The sequence below is a fragment of the Heterodontus francisci genome, chromosome 16 (genome assembly GCF_036365525.1).
Source record: "Heterodontus francisci isolate sHetFra1 chromosome 16, sHetFra1.hap1, whole genome shotgun sequence".
In the NCBI taxonomy this organism is placed as follows: Eukaryota; Metazoa; Chordata; class Chondrichthyes; order Heterodontiformes; family Heterodontidae; genus Heterodontus; species Heterodontus francisci.
Window position 1 is genome coordinate 78,574,372 of NC_090386.1, and position 17,302 is coordinate 78,591,673.

A 17,302-nucleotide genomic window follows, 5' to 3' on the forward strand; every position below is an offset into this window, starting at 1 on the left:
TTGGTGGGCCCGCACCAAGGTCCCCCCGCCGCCAGTAATTTGTGGCGGGCTCTCCTCGACATCGTGGGTCAAGGTCAGCCTCTCCCCGCAGAATTTTACCAGCTCCCCCCACACCCCCCACCCCACCCCGTGGCATCGAGGGGCCAGTAAAATTCAGTCCCCACTTCTAGTTTCATCCTTCACTGTTTGGCTTGGATCCATTTAACAATGGCCAGAGATTTATTTGCCTTTACTAAGAAGTTACTATGAAAGTGCAAAATGAAGCAAATATGGCCAATCTTTTGGTTACATTCTGAGTATCTCCATCCTAACAGCAAAGCAAAGATATGAAAGATACTCGTGGGTTAGGGTTTCTGCTTTGGATGTAATTGGTGATCTGGGTCCAAATTGCACTAGTTTAAAGAAGTGTTTTTTTTATCTCAAGTGCCTACTCAAACTTATTTGCACATTGTTAAATGTAAAATCTGCCATGAACCATCAGAACTGGGCTTTAAACAATATTTCTTAATATATTTGAGAGTGGTAACTTGGTGCAGTTTGATTCATACATCTGAAAATGGGTTTATCACAATAAAGTAAGCATTTTACTCAGTATCTTGTCCACTGTCTGAGTAACCTGATTTTAAATAACTGAAAATGATATTAAATAACTATACAGAACCATTTGCTTGTTATAATGGTGTACGGTAGTCAGCTACTTAATAAATAAAACATTATATACAGCGGCTTTTAAAATGGGCCTATTAGTGTCCGTGTGTCCAAAAAAAGCTAATTTTAAGAGGCACCTTGGAGGCCCGCAAATGGGTGCAATTAGCGGAAACTCCCAATGGTGATTTATTCGAGCTGGTGGTAAGGCCAGTTTTGTTGGGGTGAGGGGGGGTAGGTGGCTTCTAGTGTGATATTTTATAAATGAGAACAAAAGATCACAGAAACTCAATTTGCGCTGAATGTAATTTGCACCTGAAATCCAGTAATCCTTTGCATTGGCTCACTTGTGCTGAAAAAAAACAGAGCAACCTAACGGAAACTCCAGGCCACCATCTTTCAATTCTTACAAAGCTCCTCCAAGAGCTCATTTTTTAGAAATTTTCATTGAGTCAATAAACTTCTCACTATTGCAATTGTCCCCAAAATTCATGATGGTAATTATTAAGCTTGTTACCTTCTCCCCCATTCTTCTTCCAACTATTTGACCCCAATTAGAATCTGCTAGTACATGGTTTCCCTGGTGACATTACTGGAGCACGTATGGTTGCTGGAAATGCTGTTTGATTTTCTGCTAAGTGCAGGTGTCTTTGCCTTTTGTCTCCTGAGAAGACAGAAAGAGCTAAGCGTTGAGAAGAAGTCCTGCCTGAAGTTTGCAGAGACCAGGTTGTACAGGATCGGGTTGATAGTGGAGCTGACGTAGAAGAGGACATTTGTCACCATGTAGAAGTAATGATAGAAATCGTAGAGAAAGCTGGAAGAAGTAATATTAATGATTAAGATTACGATTTGCAGCAAAATTAATAACAAATATAGATTGACAGAAAATGCAGGAAATAGTTAGCAGGCAAGGCAACATATCTTAAAAATGTACTGTCTATCATTTTGTGGATGCAAGATTTGTTCTTACTAAAGACAGTTTCAAGAGAATTTCTCAAATTTATGATATACAAAGTCCATCTGAAATTGTAGTTATCCCTCACATATCAACTGCAAACTGTCAAACTGCATAAACATTATAGGATCATCTTATTAAGGAAATATATTAAATAATTATTAGGTCTTGTGACTCCCTTCTCCAAGCTTAACTTGTGGGTCAGGTGACTAACCACAGACAAACCATGAAGAGCAGAAAACTCTTATCATGGCCCTTGAGAGATTCAAAAGATGGCAGGATTCCAATCTATCATTAGTCGACCCAGAAAGGTTACATCTTTGTAATTTAAATGCTACTTCAGCTATCGTGTCCTACAGAGTACTTGATGATCTCTGCTTACTTATGAAACCAAGATTCCTACATTTATCCAAACATTTGCCCAGCTCCTTTCTAATAGAACTGATGTGTATTAATTAGTTTGTGATACTTTATTATCCATACTATGAGTCAGGGGAGGGGTAAATTTTTGAATCCTCATAAAAATAAATAGAAATTGCAAAGTAGAGTTTTGCCTGCATGCTGGGAAAAGTTTCAGCTGAAGCTTAATAATTCTATTTATCTTCCAACATTACAACCATTGTTTATATGTACATTATTAATGCTCTTCTGCATTTAAAGACTTGCATTGAGGTTGAATAAGTACGAGGAGTTCATGGATTTCTTTGACACTAAGATTGAGACCATCCGGCCAGCTGTCTCTGCCACGTCCCTCTCTTCCCCTAACCCACCAGGCCAAACTTCCTCCAAGGCTCCACCCCTGCCCTAGCCCTGCACTCGCATCTTTCTCTAGTCTATCTCCCCTCACTCCCTCTCCAAGCTAATCTTGTCCATGAGACCTACCTGCCGCTCCCCTGACCCTATTCCCACTAAAGTACTGACCAGTCAACTTCCTTTCTTGGCTCCCATGTTAGCTGATATTGTTAACAGTTCTCTCTCCTCAGGTACTGCCTCCTCTCCTTCCAATCTGCCATCATCGCCCCTCTATTCAAAAAATCAACCCTTGACCCTCTTTCCTTGCAAACTACTGGCACATCTCCAACTTCCCTTTGCCCTCTAAATTCCTTGAACATGTTGTCACAACCCAAATCTGTGTCCACCTTTCCCGGAATTCCATGTTTGAACCCCTCCAATCAGGTTTTTGCTCCTATACAGTACCAAACCAGCTCTTATCTATCACAAATGGCATCCTATGTGACTGTGACAAAGGTAAACAATTCCTCCTCATCCTTCTCGACCTGTTTGCAGCCTTTGACATGGTTGACCATAACATCCTCCTCCAATGCCTCGCCACCATTGTCCAGCTGGGAAGGACTGCACTCGTCTGGTTCCATTCTTATCTTTCCAGTCGTAGCCAGAGAATCAGCTGCAATGGCTTCTCTTCCTATTTTACACAGTTACCTCTGGTGTCCCCCAATGTCTATCCTTGGCTCCCTCCTATTTCTCATCCACATACCCCTAGGCAACATCATTGAAAAACAAACCATGGGCTGTATTTTCCCAAGCCCACAACATCGGGCTCCGTGGCAGGGGCAGGCCAGAAGATGGTTGTGGCCAGGAGGGCCTGGCACGATCCTCCTGGAAGTGGCAAGGCTCCATGGTGGCCCCCCACCCCCCACCCATGGCTGGGCAACGGGACCTCAATTTGAATATTTAAATTAATGACATGTATAAATTTAAATCAACTTACCTTGAATCTTCCGGGTCCAACGCGATCTTCGGCGCGGCAGCCGGCACTCCCGTCTGGGGAAAGCAGGCGTGACACTGGTGGAGAGGGGGGATGAGCTAAAATTTTTAATGCAGGGTGGGGGGTATCAGTGTAGGGGATTGTGAGAAGGGCACACATTCAACTTTCTGCAGTCTCTGGGACAGAAGGTCAGAATTCAAAGTATTTTTGGAGGGAAGGGCAAAAACTTACTGTAATTGTTACTGGGGGTTGGAAAGGGGCGTTACAATTTTATTTAGTAAATTATGGGGTGGTTCGTTTTAAAAGTTCTAATTTGCCGGCAGGGCCAACTGCCCTTTAAAAATGGCGCCAGTGACTGCGTACAGACAGCTGACGCCATTGCCGGTGACGGACAGCCTGCTCCCTCCACGTGATTGGGGGGGGGGGGGGGGGGGCAACCGGCTCTTTAAATGAGCCGCCACGCAGAAAATTGCAGTGGCTCTTCAGCGTGCAGCCCTTTTTTGAGCTCGTCGCCAGGAATGACAGAGGACTCTTAAAATCCAGCCCCATCAGTTTCTACATGCACGCTGAAAACACTTAGCTCTGCCTCACCGCTACCGCTCTCGACCCCTCCACTGTCTCTGAATTGTCAGACTGCTTGTCTGACATCCAGTACTGAGAAGAAATTTCCTCCAATTAAATATTGGGAAGGCCCCCTCAGCACAAATTCCTTTCCATAGCCACCGACTCCGTCCCTCCCCCAGCCACCAACTCTCTGAGGCTGAACCAGACTGTTCACAACCTCGATGTCATATTTGATGCCAGGATAAGCTTCTGACCACATATCCATGCCATCGTTAAAACAATTTCCACATCTGTAACATTGCCCGACTCTGTCCATGCCTCAGCTCATCTGCTGCTGAAACCCTCATCCATTCCTTTTTTACCTTGACTATTCCAATGCACTTTTGGTCTGTCACATTCTATTCCCTGTGAACTTGAGGTCATCCAAAATATGCTGTCCATGTCCCATTCACCCATGACCCCTGGTCTCACTGATCTACATTGCCTCCGAATTAAGCAACGACTCAATTTTAAAATTCTACTCTTTGTTTTCAAATTCCTCCATGCCTTCATCCCTCCTTATTCTGTAATTTCCTTTAACCCGACAACTGTTTGCGATATCTGCACTCCCTTAATTCCGGCCTCTTGAGAATCCCTGATTTTAATCATTTCACCTTTCATTTATGTATAGATAGATGGACATAAGGAATACAATCTCAAAATTTATTGATGACATAAAAGTAGGGAAAACATTGAGGAGGACTGCAAAAGACTTCAGGAAAACAGACAAGGTGGCAGATGCAATTTAATATTGATAAGTGTGAAGTAATACATCTTTGGGAGAAATAAACAAGGAATGATACTGAAGGGTATGGATGACCAGCGAGACTTAATGGTTCAAATGTTAAGTTTCCTGAAAGTATGAGAGAAGGCATATATAACCATAAGAAGAAGAATAGGATTTTGGCAAATAGGGACATGGACTACAAGAGTAAGACAGAATGATGAATTATACAAAAACTTATTGGTTAGGCCACTGCACTGTGTGCAGTTCTGGGTACCCCATTATAGAAAGAATATTAAAATCATAGACAGCATTCAGCATGGCTTCATCAGGATGATGCCAGAGTTGGGAAAATAGGATTATGAGGATAGTAGGACTATTTCCACTGGATCCGATAAGACTAGGAATAGACTTAAAAGGCTTTTAAATTATGAAGGGACTTGATAGTGTGAATAATAAAAGAATATTTTCTCTGGTGTATCAGTAACAATGGGTCATCAATTTAAAATGTTAAATAACAAAGTGAAGAAATGCTTCTACTCATCAAAACTCCATGGAAATGCAGAAATACTTTGAAGAATGTAAGTCACAGCAATATGTTACAATTTGCTTAAAGGTAAGAGCTTTCTCATTCTCAGCCACCATATATTGCCCCGGCTGCTTTTAGCATCACTGGATGCCAGGAATTCACAATTATCCCTTGCACTAAGCAGTGTTAGAGTGCAAAAGGAGCAAATTATGTTACAATTCATCCATTCCCATGTTGCCATAATCCATCTGCTCCCATTAATGACCAGAAATTCTGACAGGCAGATAAAGAGAAGGGCACTTGGCGTACCCAGGTCCTCATTCACCTGGAATATGATGTTCAAAGTCAAAGGAACAGAGGAAGTTTAGGATCAAGCCTACTCTCAATCATCAGTAAAGTGATGGAAGGTATCATCAACAGTGCAATCAAGCGGCACTTGCTTAGCAATAACCTGCTCAGTGACACTCAATCTGGGTTCCGCCAGGGCCACTCAGCTCCTGACCTCATTACAGCCTTGGTTCAAACATGGACAAAAGAGCTGAACTCAAGAGGTGAGCTGAGAGTGACTGCCCTTGACATCAAGGCAGCATTTGACCAAGTATGGCATCAAGGAGCCCTAGCAAAATTGGAGTCAATGGGAATCAGGGGGAAAACTCTCTGCTGGTTGAATCATACCTAGTGCAAAGGAAGATGATTAGGCTGATAAGTGGCAAGTAACATTCGTGCCACACAAGTGCCAGGCAATGACCATCTCCAACAAGCGAGAATCTAACCATCTCCCCTTGACATTCAACGGCATTACCATCGCTGAATCCTCGACTATCAACATCCTTGGGGCTACCATTGACCAGAAACTGAACTGGAGTAGCCATATAAATATCGTGGCTACAAGAGCAGGTCAGAGGCTAGGAATCCTGAGGCGACAAACTCACCTCCTGACTCCCCAGAGCCTGTCCACCATCTACAAGGCACAAGTCAGGAGTGTGATGGAATACTCTCCACTTGCCTGGATGGGTGCAGCTCCAACAACACTCAAGAAGCTCGACACCATCCAGGACACATCAACCCGCTTGATTGGCATCCCATCTACAAACATTCACTCCCTCCACCACTGACGCACAGTGGCAGCAGTGTGCACCATCTACAAGATGCACTGCAGCAATGCACCAAGGTTCCTTAGACAGCACCTTCCAAACCCGCGACCTCTACCAACTAGAAGGACAAGGGCAGCACATACATGGGAACACCACCACCTGCAAGTTCCCCTCCAAGTCACACACCATCCTGACTTGGAACTATATCGCCGTTCCTTCACTGTCGCTGGGTCAAAATCCTGGAACTCCCTTCCTAACAGCACTGTGGATGTACCTACCCCACATGGACTGCAGCGGTTCAAGAAGGCAGCTCACCACCACCTTCTGAAGGGCAAATAGGGATGGGCAATAAATGCTGGCCTGGCCAGCGACGCCCGCATCCCATGAATGAATAAAATAAAAGCTTCATTTCTTGCGTGCTACTTCCTAATGATTTAAAGTGCTGGACAGTACCTGTCAAATTTTTAGAATAATTCAGGTTATTTTCAGTTTGAAAGTAAAGCAGGAGTATATTAGATGATATAAAATATATTCAGTCAGCAAGGCCTTAAAGATTGAAAAGAATTTGCAAATAACTAACACACTGAAAGGCCCATCCAAGAAAAAAGGGTAAAAAAACTAAAGATAAAGAAAACAGAAATGAGAAAAGGAAATTTTGGAAATATGTATTGAGTGCTGATGAAGGGACTATACCTGCTTTCCCAGGACTCGAACAGTTCTCAGCACCATCATCCTTTTCAGTAAAGAAATGGAGGATAAAGCTATGGTCTGAAACTACTGATTATTTTAGAAATTACTGTTGACAATGGGCTGGATTTTACAACCCCCCTGACATCGGGGGCCAAGGCAGGAGGGGCCGGAAAATGCCTCCGGCAGAGGCCTGCCACAGACCTGAATGCCAGGAAGGCCCGGCCCAATATTGCCGGCAATGGTGAGGCCTCGTGGCAGCCTCCCCTCACGGCGACAGGAGCAAAATCTGCATTTGTAAAAAATGCCAATAAATGAATTAATCACTTACCTGCTCCCACCGTCCATCCCGCTCCGATATTGGTGCCAGTGGCCGGCACTCTTGTGCCTTCGGAGCGGGACACTGGTGGGGAGGGGGGAGTAGGGAAGTATTTGAGTGCAGGAGGGGGTGGGGGGAGCGATGTCAAACAGATCAGATTGGTGGAGGGAAGAGGTGAAGTTAAAAGTTTATAAACATCCAGGTGGGGCGAAAGGTCAGGTACACAAGGTGAGTATTTTGGTGGGGGGAGAGGGCAAGGAATGAATTGTATGATTATTGAGCGGTGGGAGAGGGGCTAGATATATTTATTTAATTTTTTAAAATAAATTTTAAATGACTATCTCTTTAAATATTTAAACTAAAGTGAAGGGCTTGAAGCCCTTTAAAAATGGCATCAGCATCTGCGCATTTGCCAGAGACGGACGACCCGCCCCCTCCACGTCACGGGCGGGGGGTGGTGGTGTTGTGGTCTGCCCTGGCCATTTAAATGTGCCACCCTGCTGAATATCACGGTGGCTTGTAAAATTCAGCCCAATATTTATGAATAAACACGTGTGATGACATTTTGCTGCTATTTAAGCAGAGGTATTAACCTACATATGAAAAATGGGTTCATGCTCAGGTTAAAATAGAGGACAAAAGAAAATCAAATATGCATATTGGGCTGGATTTTAAGAAGCCCTCAACGTTGGGACACGTGGCGGGAGGGGAGTGGAAGGGGCCTTGAGATGGCCCTGGATGAGGCCCACCATGGACCTTGACACCAGCAGGGCTTGGCCTGATCCTCCTGGCAGCGGCGAGGCACCGTGGCGGCCCATCCACCGCTCAGTGACGGGACCACAATCAGCATAGGTAAATGAATAGCATTATTACATTTACATGTACTTGCCCTTAATCTTGGTTGCCCACTGCATAATTCGGCCTGGCAGCCAGCACTCCCACTCCTTCGGATCCCCATCCGGGGAAGCGAGTGTAACACTGGTGGGGAGCAGGGAGGAGCTAAGTTCACCAGTGCGGCGGGGGTGTCAGCAGGGGACACGTGGTCAAATTAATGTCATGAGTGTACAGGATGGTGGGAAGGGTTGCACTTTGTGCAGTTTGGTGGGGGGTGGGGGAAGAAGGTCAGATGGTAAAAGTAAGTGTTTTGGGGGAGACGGGCAAATAGTTAATTTAGTTGTCGTTGGGGGGGGGGTGAGGGGCAAAACAAATGTATTTATGTAATTTGATTGAATATTTTTTAGCTATTTAAATAAAAATGGCATCAGCATCTGCGCCCAGTCAGCTGACGCCATTGCCGGTGACGGACACCCCACCTCCTCCAGTGATTGGGGGTGTGGCCCACCCTGGCTATTTAAATGAGCCGCTGCGCTTGAGTTTATGGCGCCTCTTTGGCGTGAGGCCCACATGAGTGGGCCGCTATTTTTGAAGCTTGGAGCAGCTGATAAAATCCAGCCCATTGTGTTCATTTGCTTCCAGAGCCAACAATAATTTGTAGCCTGAAATATCATTTATCTCAGATTCAAAGTTAAAAATATTATTAGATTGAAGAATAGTTGGAATTTGGCATGGTTTAGCATTTTAGTAATCTTACTCTAGCTTTTGATTTGTTATTTTTCCCATTTCACGACACAACAACCCCATAAAAAAGGAAGCCTGTATTGTGTTTCATCTGGATTCCCTCATCTTTCAGTCCCTAGTTACAAAAGCTGAACATGATCAGTTATGCACAAGAAAAAAATTTATCATAACTGTCAATGGACGCAAAATAATGCATCAATCTTGACAGTCAACCATCACTTAGAAATTCAGAGAGGTTTTTCACCTGTTATAAAGTGGAAAATTTAGATTCCCAAGCTTGTGCTGCAATAATTTACAGCTAGAAGATTAGCCAGATTATTGACAAATGTGTCTAATTATGTGAATAAATACTAAATTGAAATTGCTACTGAATGCCACTGGGCCTTCTAAAAAGGTTTGACAGGATAGAGGGCACAGTGATCAAAATTGGAATAACTCATGTCAAGATGCAACACACATCACGTAAGAACAGTCAAGGATGAGAAAAGACCATTTGCTCCAATGAAGCTCATCTCTTCAGCACCCTACCTTTCCCAGCCTACCATCCAATTATATGTTGATCTCTTAAAGTGTATTTATACAACAACAATAAATTTTGCTTATATAATCACTTCTAATGTCATAAAACATCCCAAGGTCGTTCACAGCAGCATTATCAGATCTGGTAAGTGCCAAAGAGTAGAATATATTTTCAGTTTGCAAACATTTCTAGACAGGCACAGTGCAGATTTTTGCTGCAGATTCTTATTAACTAATAACCACCTTCAGGTGGCCTGAGCTGATTTCATATCAGCTTTCTTCCTATTCGTCACACCTAAATCTCAAGTAGGAAAGGACAATCTTGTACCCAGTTGGGAAGAGTTGACATAATATTTTGTAACTCACTGCAAGTTGTATAAATGTATTAAGTGAATTAAAGTGAAGGCACCAAGCAAGGAGTTCTAAGTTTTGTAAATCTACAAATTTTCAAATTTTCAATTAAGTCAGACATTAGACAATATTAGTAAATCAAAGTCTTTTACATTTGATCATGATGGGAATCAATGCTATCATTGGGGTTTTAATTTCTGAGTACAAACCTAATAAAAGCATTTGTTTGTTGGCTATGTGTCGTGGTGGTATCATAAGTGCAATATTTTTAATTGGTACATACAACATCTCATGCATCCATATAGATGAAAATTATTTGAAAGCAAATGTTCTTGTTTAGTTGAAAAGAAAGCCAAAACAAGTGGCAGCTGAAATAAGATGTGCTCAGTCAATGGTTTGGGGTACAGAATCATTCATTAGTCTGTTTCCACAGAAGTGTAAAACACAGAAGGAGACCATTTGATCAACCATATCTGTCTTGGCTCTTTGCTTTGCAGTTTTGGTACTTGACACATTTCTAATTTTGAACAACGTGTTACATGTAGGAAAATTAGATTTAAGAGGATTTCTTCTGAACTTGGGTTTGAGAACTTTAACTCAGTTTGGGTCAATAAACTCAATATTGAAACCACTGTTGATTTGCTCAATATGTTCATTCATAAACTGAATAATATGCTGTATAAATCATAATAATAAGAACATAAGAAATAGGAGCAGGTGTAGGCCATTCGGCCCCTCAAGCCTTCTCCACCATTCAGTAAGATGATAGCTGTTCTGCCCAAGACCTCAACTCCTATTTCGTGCCAGCTCCTCATAGCCCTCAACACCCCGATATTTCAAAAATCTATCTACCTCCTCTTTAAATATTTTTAGTGATCTAGCCTCCACAATTCTCTGGGGTAGAGAATTCCAGACATTCACTACCCTCTGAGAGAAGAAATTCCTTCACATCTCAGTTTTAAATGTGTGTCCCCTTATTCTGTAACTATGTCCCCTAGTTCGAGATTCCCTCGCTAGTGGAAACATCTTCTCAACATCTACCCTGTCAAGCCCCCTCAGAATCTTGTACATTTCAACAAGATCACTCCTCATTCTTCTAAACTCTTCTAATAAATATATATAAAAATAAATAGAACACTCCTTTATTTTCCTTATTCAATATTAAATGTAAATATTGTAATTTAATTAGAACTCTTAATCAATCGATAACTACTCACTCTGTCCAAAGATGTTTGGGGACATAACAGAACATAAGTCGGCGTATGTGATATGGAAGCCAGCAGACCACGAAGGCAATGACCACGGCCCCTGGAAGAAAAAAACAAGAACCTTAAACTCTTACCCTAAATGTTATATTACTGTGCTCATTGAATTAACCTTTAGAGAAAAAATAAGAAAATTGAGGAATTCTGCCATAATAAAAACTCCTTGTGAAGTTACATATTCTGCTGATTCATACATGAGCCACAAGTTGTTGAGTTGATTGAACTGTAATTGGAAGAAATGCCTTAAAGGTTGTTGAGATATTAGAGTTGGTAAATTGATAATTATCACAAATTAGTTGACATCATAAATACAGGAACTTAATTTCAAAGCTCTGGGTATAATATTTCCTGCAGACATTGCAAATAAATAGCTAAGTCCAACCTTCAGATTATTTTAATTTACAAGGCAATTGGTTGGTATTACAAAATTTAAAGCTAGCTGTTAAAACGTGTGCTATAAATGTCAAATCTGGACAATTTTTATACTACAAGATAATGCCTGCTCCCCATAATTGTTCTCAAATAAGTGACCTGTTAAACAGCTGTTTGCTTTCATTAATTTTGTAGTATTAATATAAGGTTTGGACAGATTATTGGGAAAGTGTGATATGGGTTAAATTTTATTTCTGTTGCAATCACAATTTTCTTGAGAGGAAGGGGGCTGGCAACACAAAACTAGAGGATCCTTGTGGCACATCTCTTAAGCTGGAATGCCGGAGGCAGAGATACCTGGTCAGGGAAGGAGGAAAGCTGGATCCACATTTAGTATTAGGAAGGAATACAGCAGAGGGCTGAAAGGTCAACAGGTTAGATCTGTTGTCAAGGATAGAAGTAGAGATGAAACACTTGGATCAGGGCTGGGTTGAGCTGAAAATAACATGGGGAATTGGGTTAGACTTGGAAGCAGTTAGAGTGGCTTGTGCAGGGCCAGAAAGTGCTGGGTTGGGATGGCCAAGGGAGTACACAGGATCAAACTGGGCAGGACCAGACCAGGGAGAAGTTGGGCAGACAAGGAAATACAAGGGACTGGATTGTTCAGAGGCTTGGAGAAAGCAAACATTAGGAAAGAAACAAAACCCAAATCCCAGGCCTCTCTGAGGGTTTAAATCTCTGGGACACATTTATTGGATAAACTTCCAATAGCAGATGAGCATTTTGATGACTTTATGCTTACTTCTTAAATTTTTATGTGTTTTGTATGGTAAGAATTGTATATAGTATATAGCTAGATGAGGAATCAAAAGGAAATTGGAAAGATGTTTGAGTATTCTCATTAATTTATGCTGGTTTCTGATTAACACCAACACATTGCACTGTGGACATTTGACAAAATTATTAACTCATCCACGGTCATGGGGGCAATTGATCTGTGTGGACATTGCATGGCTAATCTAATGCCATCAAACCAGGGTCCAATTTAAAATAAATTTCTCCCTATAAATAAAGTAGCTAAGCATACAAAGTATCAATGGAGAGCAGCATAACTGTATTAGCTAGCTAGCAAGCAAAATAGTATGCAATGCAAATTACTTTTGTTGACAGAATAGAGCTAGCTACACCATGTCACAGGGTGGTAGATGGAGCTTATCAGATGACCTCTGTAGATTCACACTGTGTCAGGAGTGAAAATTCATCCAATAAACCAGGAAATGCAAGGAGAGGATTATTATTGTGATTATTGAGGTGAGGCAATAAAAAAATCAGCAATAGGAAGATGAACGATTTCTCACACTGCTGTTGTCACAAGACAATTTAACCCATGTCAATGTTTGTGAAACTTCTCCGCCTGCTCGTAATATGTGTCTGAAAACAGGGCAGCCAACAAAAGGGCAGTGATCTCCAAATCAGGAGAATTTTATAGGATGGTGCAGATAGTACTTCAGAAGAGTCGTGTAAAACAGAAAAGCAGAGTAGGACAGGAAGGGACAGTGAGATTAACGGTAGGTAGCTAAGACTAGTTTATTCATCTTGACAGGCTGTTAAACGAAGTGCTGTATTCCAAAATACAGAAACAACAGCATCTCTCATGGACAAAGGCTGGAATTTTACGCCGTCCCAGCGGGTCACTTAACGGCCACTTAAGGGCCCTCGCCCGCCTCCACGGGTATTTTACCCGTGGCAAACGGGTAAGCCAGGGACGTGAAAGGCCACCCAGCTATAGCTGCCGGCCTTTCCGCACCCCGGTGGGGGGGCCTGGCAATTGGGCACAGGGTGCCCGATTGAGGGACGCCCCCGCCTCCCAACCCAACCCCGGGATCCAAGACGTCCCCCTCCCCCTAAACGACCACACTAGCCTCACCAGGGCACGACCGATTCCCCTGATGAGGCAGCTCAAACTTACCTTCAGTCCCGGCTCCTTGGTATCCTCCTCGGTCGGCTGGGCTGCAGTCCCAGCGGTGGCCACTGCTCCCGGTAGCACTGCTGAGACTAAGAGCTGCCGGCCCCCTGATTGGCTGGCAGCTCACTGAGGCGGGACCTCCTCCCTCAAGTGGGTGGAAGTCCCGCCTCAGGCCAATTAAAGCCTGGGGATCCGTAAAATACAAGACGGATCCCCAGGCTGGGCGGAAGCGGATTTGGCACTGACATTTATGTCTGAGTCCGGCTCCCATCCGCCCAGCGCACAATTCCGGCCAAAATGTCATTTACTCCCCAAAGTTAGTGATAAAATTAGATAAACATAATTACAAATAAAGAGTGCCCTTCAGTTCCTCCGATAACGTGATTCTCTTAAATTCACTTATGTCTATATCTCAGTCTATCACTGTTGAATTCCGAGTCAGCTCTGAATGATGGGCTGAATTTTACCAGCCCCTCGACGTCGGGGGTCATGGCAGGTGGGCCAATAAATACTTGTGGGAGTGGCCCGCCACGACCCCTGAAGCCAAGAAGACCCCGCTGCATTTTACCAGCGGTGAGACCTCAGTGCGCCCCCCCTCCCCCACCGCCCCACTGCTTGGCGGCGGGGCCTTCACTTACATATCTAAATTAATGAAAAAAATGCTAATTAACTTACCTGATCCCGGCGGCCATCCCACGCCAATTTTACAGCCGCCAACCACAACTCGCACACCTTCAGAACTCCATTTGGCGGAGAGGGAGGAGGACTAAAATGATCAGGGCAGCGGGGAGCGGGAAAAACATATCTTTTTGGCTGTGGGGGTGGTGGGAAGGGGTTGAAGGGCAAAAGTGAAGAGGTTGGGGAGAAAGTTCGGGTTGGGACTGAACTAGATTTTATTCATTCTGGCGAAAGGTCACAGACCTGAAACATTAACTCTGTTTTTCTCTCCACAGATGCTTCCAGACATGCTTTGTATTTCCAGCACTTTTTGTTTTTAATTTTCGATTTTATTCATAACAACCAAGAAAAAAAACATTGTGGGGCTTGGAAAAGGGCCTCCATTTTTAAATATTTTTTAAAAATAAAATGAACAGTGTTAAACCTTTAAAAATTCAAATCTATGCTAAGGGCTGGAAGCCTTAAAAATGGCACTGGCGCCTGCATGGTGGCGCCGGACGCCATTGTCGGGGACAAAGTGGCTGTCCCCTCTACATCATTGGGGCTGGCTGCTCCGACGCCTCCATTTAAATGAGCCCCCGCACAAAATATCGCGGAGGCTCAGTGGTGGTGTTTCCATGTCTGAAGGCTGGCGTCTTCAAAATGTGCCGCCCCGATTTGTGGCGTGCCAATAAAGTTCAGCCCGATAATTATGAATGACAAGCTTTTCTTCAAAAGGTTGAGCGATTGTTACCGCATGTATTATTTAGTTACAAAATGTTTAGACAGTACCTGTAAGATTGTACTGTAGACTAGCTAATTTATGTCCAAGCCAAATCTCTTACCTGTTGGCAAAGGTGCACTTTTAACGTAATGTAATTATACGATACAGACAACTTTCAAATGACATTGGCCACTCAGGTTATCTGTCCCCAAGCAGGATAGTAAACGATGCATATTGCAGTTACTGATCTTTGACATACTTGTAAAATTTGTCCTTTAAAACAATTCACAGTAAAAAAAAATCAGTTAATGACTGTTTCTAATATGGTCATTGAAACATAATAAAGTTTTACTATGTCTTCCCTGATAGATTTTAAAACTACAAATGCAGCATGGATTTTGTTAAGGAATCGTAGACAGTTCATCATAGCTTAAGGTTTATTAAAGCTTTCCATTACATTATATTTACTAACTATTGCATATGGATCAGCAGCATCCTGTTTTTGCCAATATCATTTAACCCCATTACACTGTACTCTTGTATTTATGAGGAACCTACAGTGCTGACTTCTGGAGATTACTTGGATTTCATTGCCTGTTTTCCTCTTCATACAAGTTTTGGAACAATGTGATTCCAAATGGATAGCAACAGAATTGCAACATTTATATAGAAGCAACTTTCAACATGTTACTTAGTTTTTGTCCACATGAAAGTAATGTGTGCCAGAGCATAGAAATTGAGACATTCCCTAAGTGACTTTTGCCATTTTAAAATGAGTTTACGTACGACAAACCTTTAAACTTGTCTTATAAAATAACCTAGCTGCTAGGTTATTTTAAAACATGAGGTTAATGGCTTGGAGCAGGGGTGTCCAACCTTTTCACGTCATGGGGGGGGGCACATTACAACTTTTGTTTTACATAGGGGGCCAATGAGACAATTTCTGAAAGATAAAGGCATTAAAAATTTATCTTACTATTAATCAAAACAACAACAACAAATGTGCATTTTTGTGAAGAAGCTTTAAATGAGAAGACTAATTTATTGACTTCCTTTCTCATTACTATTTTGGACACTGATTTAGTGAGATACCTAGCATTCTTTTTTGCTTGCTCAAATAGTCAATGTCTGTCCGCACACTTGCTGTAGTAATGCGGAGTATTCTGGATAGATGTCCATCTGTCAGGAATAATCTTGATCTTTCTCTTTCCCTCTTCCTCTCTCTCTCTGTCTGTCTCTGTTCCCCTCCCTTTCTGTGTCCCCTTCCCTGTGTTCCGCTCTTCTCTGTATTCTCCTTCTGTGGTTACCCCCGTCTGTGTCGCCCTCCTGTCTGTATTGTTCCCTCCCTCTCTGTGTCATTCCAACCCACATGTGTCATCCTCCCTCTCTGTGTTGTTCCCCTCTCTCTCTGTCCCCCCTCTCTCTTTCTGCCTGAATCTCTCTCTGTCTCTGACCCCTTCTCTTTCTTTCTCTCTCTGCCCGTTGCTGAGAGCGGGAACAGCGGTTTCCGAACTTCAGACAGATCTGTGGTTTTCCAGCGGGCTTTAAAAAAAAAATTGGAACCTACCAGAAAACCCCAAGTCTGTCTGAAGTTCGGAAACTGCTGTTCCTGCTCTCAGCAATTATCAGTTGTGAATATGGAATAGCATTAGATAAAGATCTGAGCTTAGAAATTCCAATTCGGCTGTGAAACTGATAATTGCAAATTTTTTTAAGTCAGTCTAGTCAGAAAGAAGAAGCCAGTGGGAAATTTCTCATCCCTGAAATTACCAGTCACCGACCTCAATTTTTTTTTACCGTGGGCACTGGTGTCCATGTATGGACACGTTGTCGATCCCTGCTGATTAGAAACTTTCAAAACATTGGAATGTCTTGATTAATCATTTTTTGTGTGGGTTGCTTGTACAAGACTGGTAGCTTTTCTAATTGTCCATATTTGCGTGAATTAACATGATTAAATTAACAGATTGTGGTTGTTTGAGCAAATTAGGTGCAGGTGTTAGTTTGAAAAGAGACAGACAATATTTGCACATTCTGTGAATGTGTTCTAGATGAAAGGATTTTATAATACCAAAGATGGATTGATGGATTGATGACCTACTTGAGTAAGTAAAATCTCCAGGTTTTTCAGATAATAATAAAGTAGGAGACAGATCAAATTATGCAACCAAACTCAGCAGGATTTAGAACTTTTATGTAACGTGGGCAATAGATTCATGTTTTCTTAAGACACACAGTAGAGAGCATAATACCCAACCCGGTCTGAGAGAGATAGACACTAGAGTTTGTAAAACAGAAGAGATGTTGATGGTTTTAAATACAACAAATCCAATTGATTATATTGCTTACTTCACACTCAATCACTGTAGTTCACTGCACTTGGTCCACAGTATACAACCAGTTAAAATATATGCCACCATAGTTCAATTAGTTAAAATGAAAAACGATATGGGGACATATCTGAAGAGGTATTTTAGTTCCTGAAATCCAGATGTTCCAGAACATTCAGACAATCCTTGATCCTGAGCATGACTTTTAGTTTGCAAATTAACAACCTGAATCTTAATGGTACTATTCGCATTTGATCT

The 17,302-nt window shown here is 42.4% G+C and overlaps 1 protein-coding gene across 1 annotated transcript in view; it reads right to left on the reverse strand.

The window, feature by feature from the left end:
• Positions 1–1,209: 1,209 nt before the first annotated feature.
• Positions 1,210–17,302, reverse strand: part of ntsr1 (neurotensin receptor 1 (high affinity)) — an 84,751-nt gene continuing 68,658 nt past the window's right edge. Inside the window, exons 3-4 of the mRNA XM_068048833.1 lie at positions 10,948–11,038; positions 1,210–1,459 (exon numbers count right to left, since the gene is read on the reverse strand). Of these exons, the coding sequence (XP_067904934.1) occupies positions 1,210–1,459; positions 10,948–11,038 (341 nt within the window). The remainder of the gene's footprint in view (positions 1,460–10,947; positions 11,039–17,302) is intronic.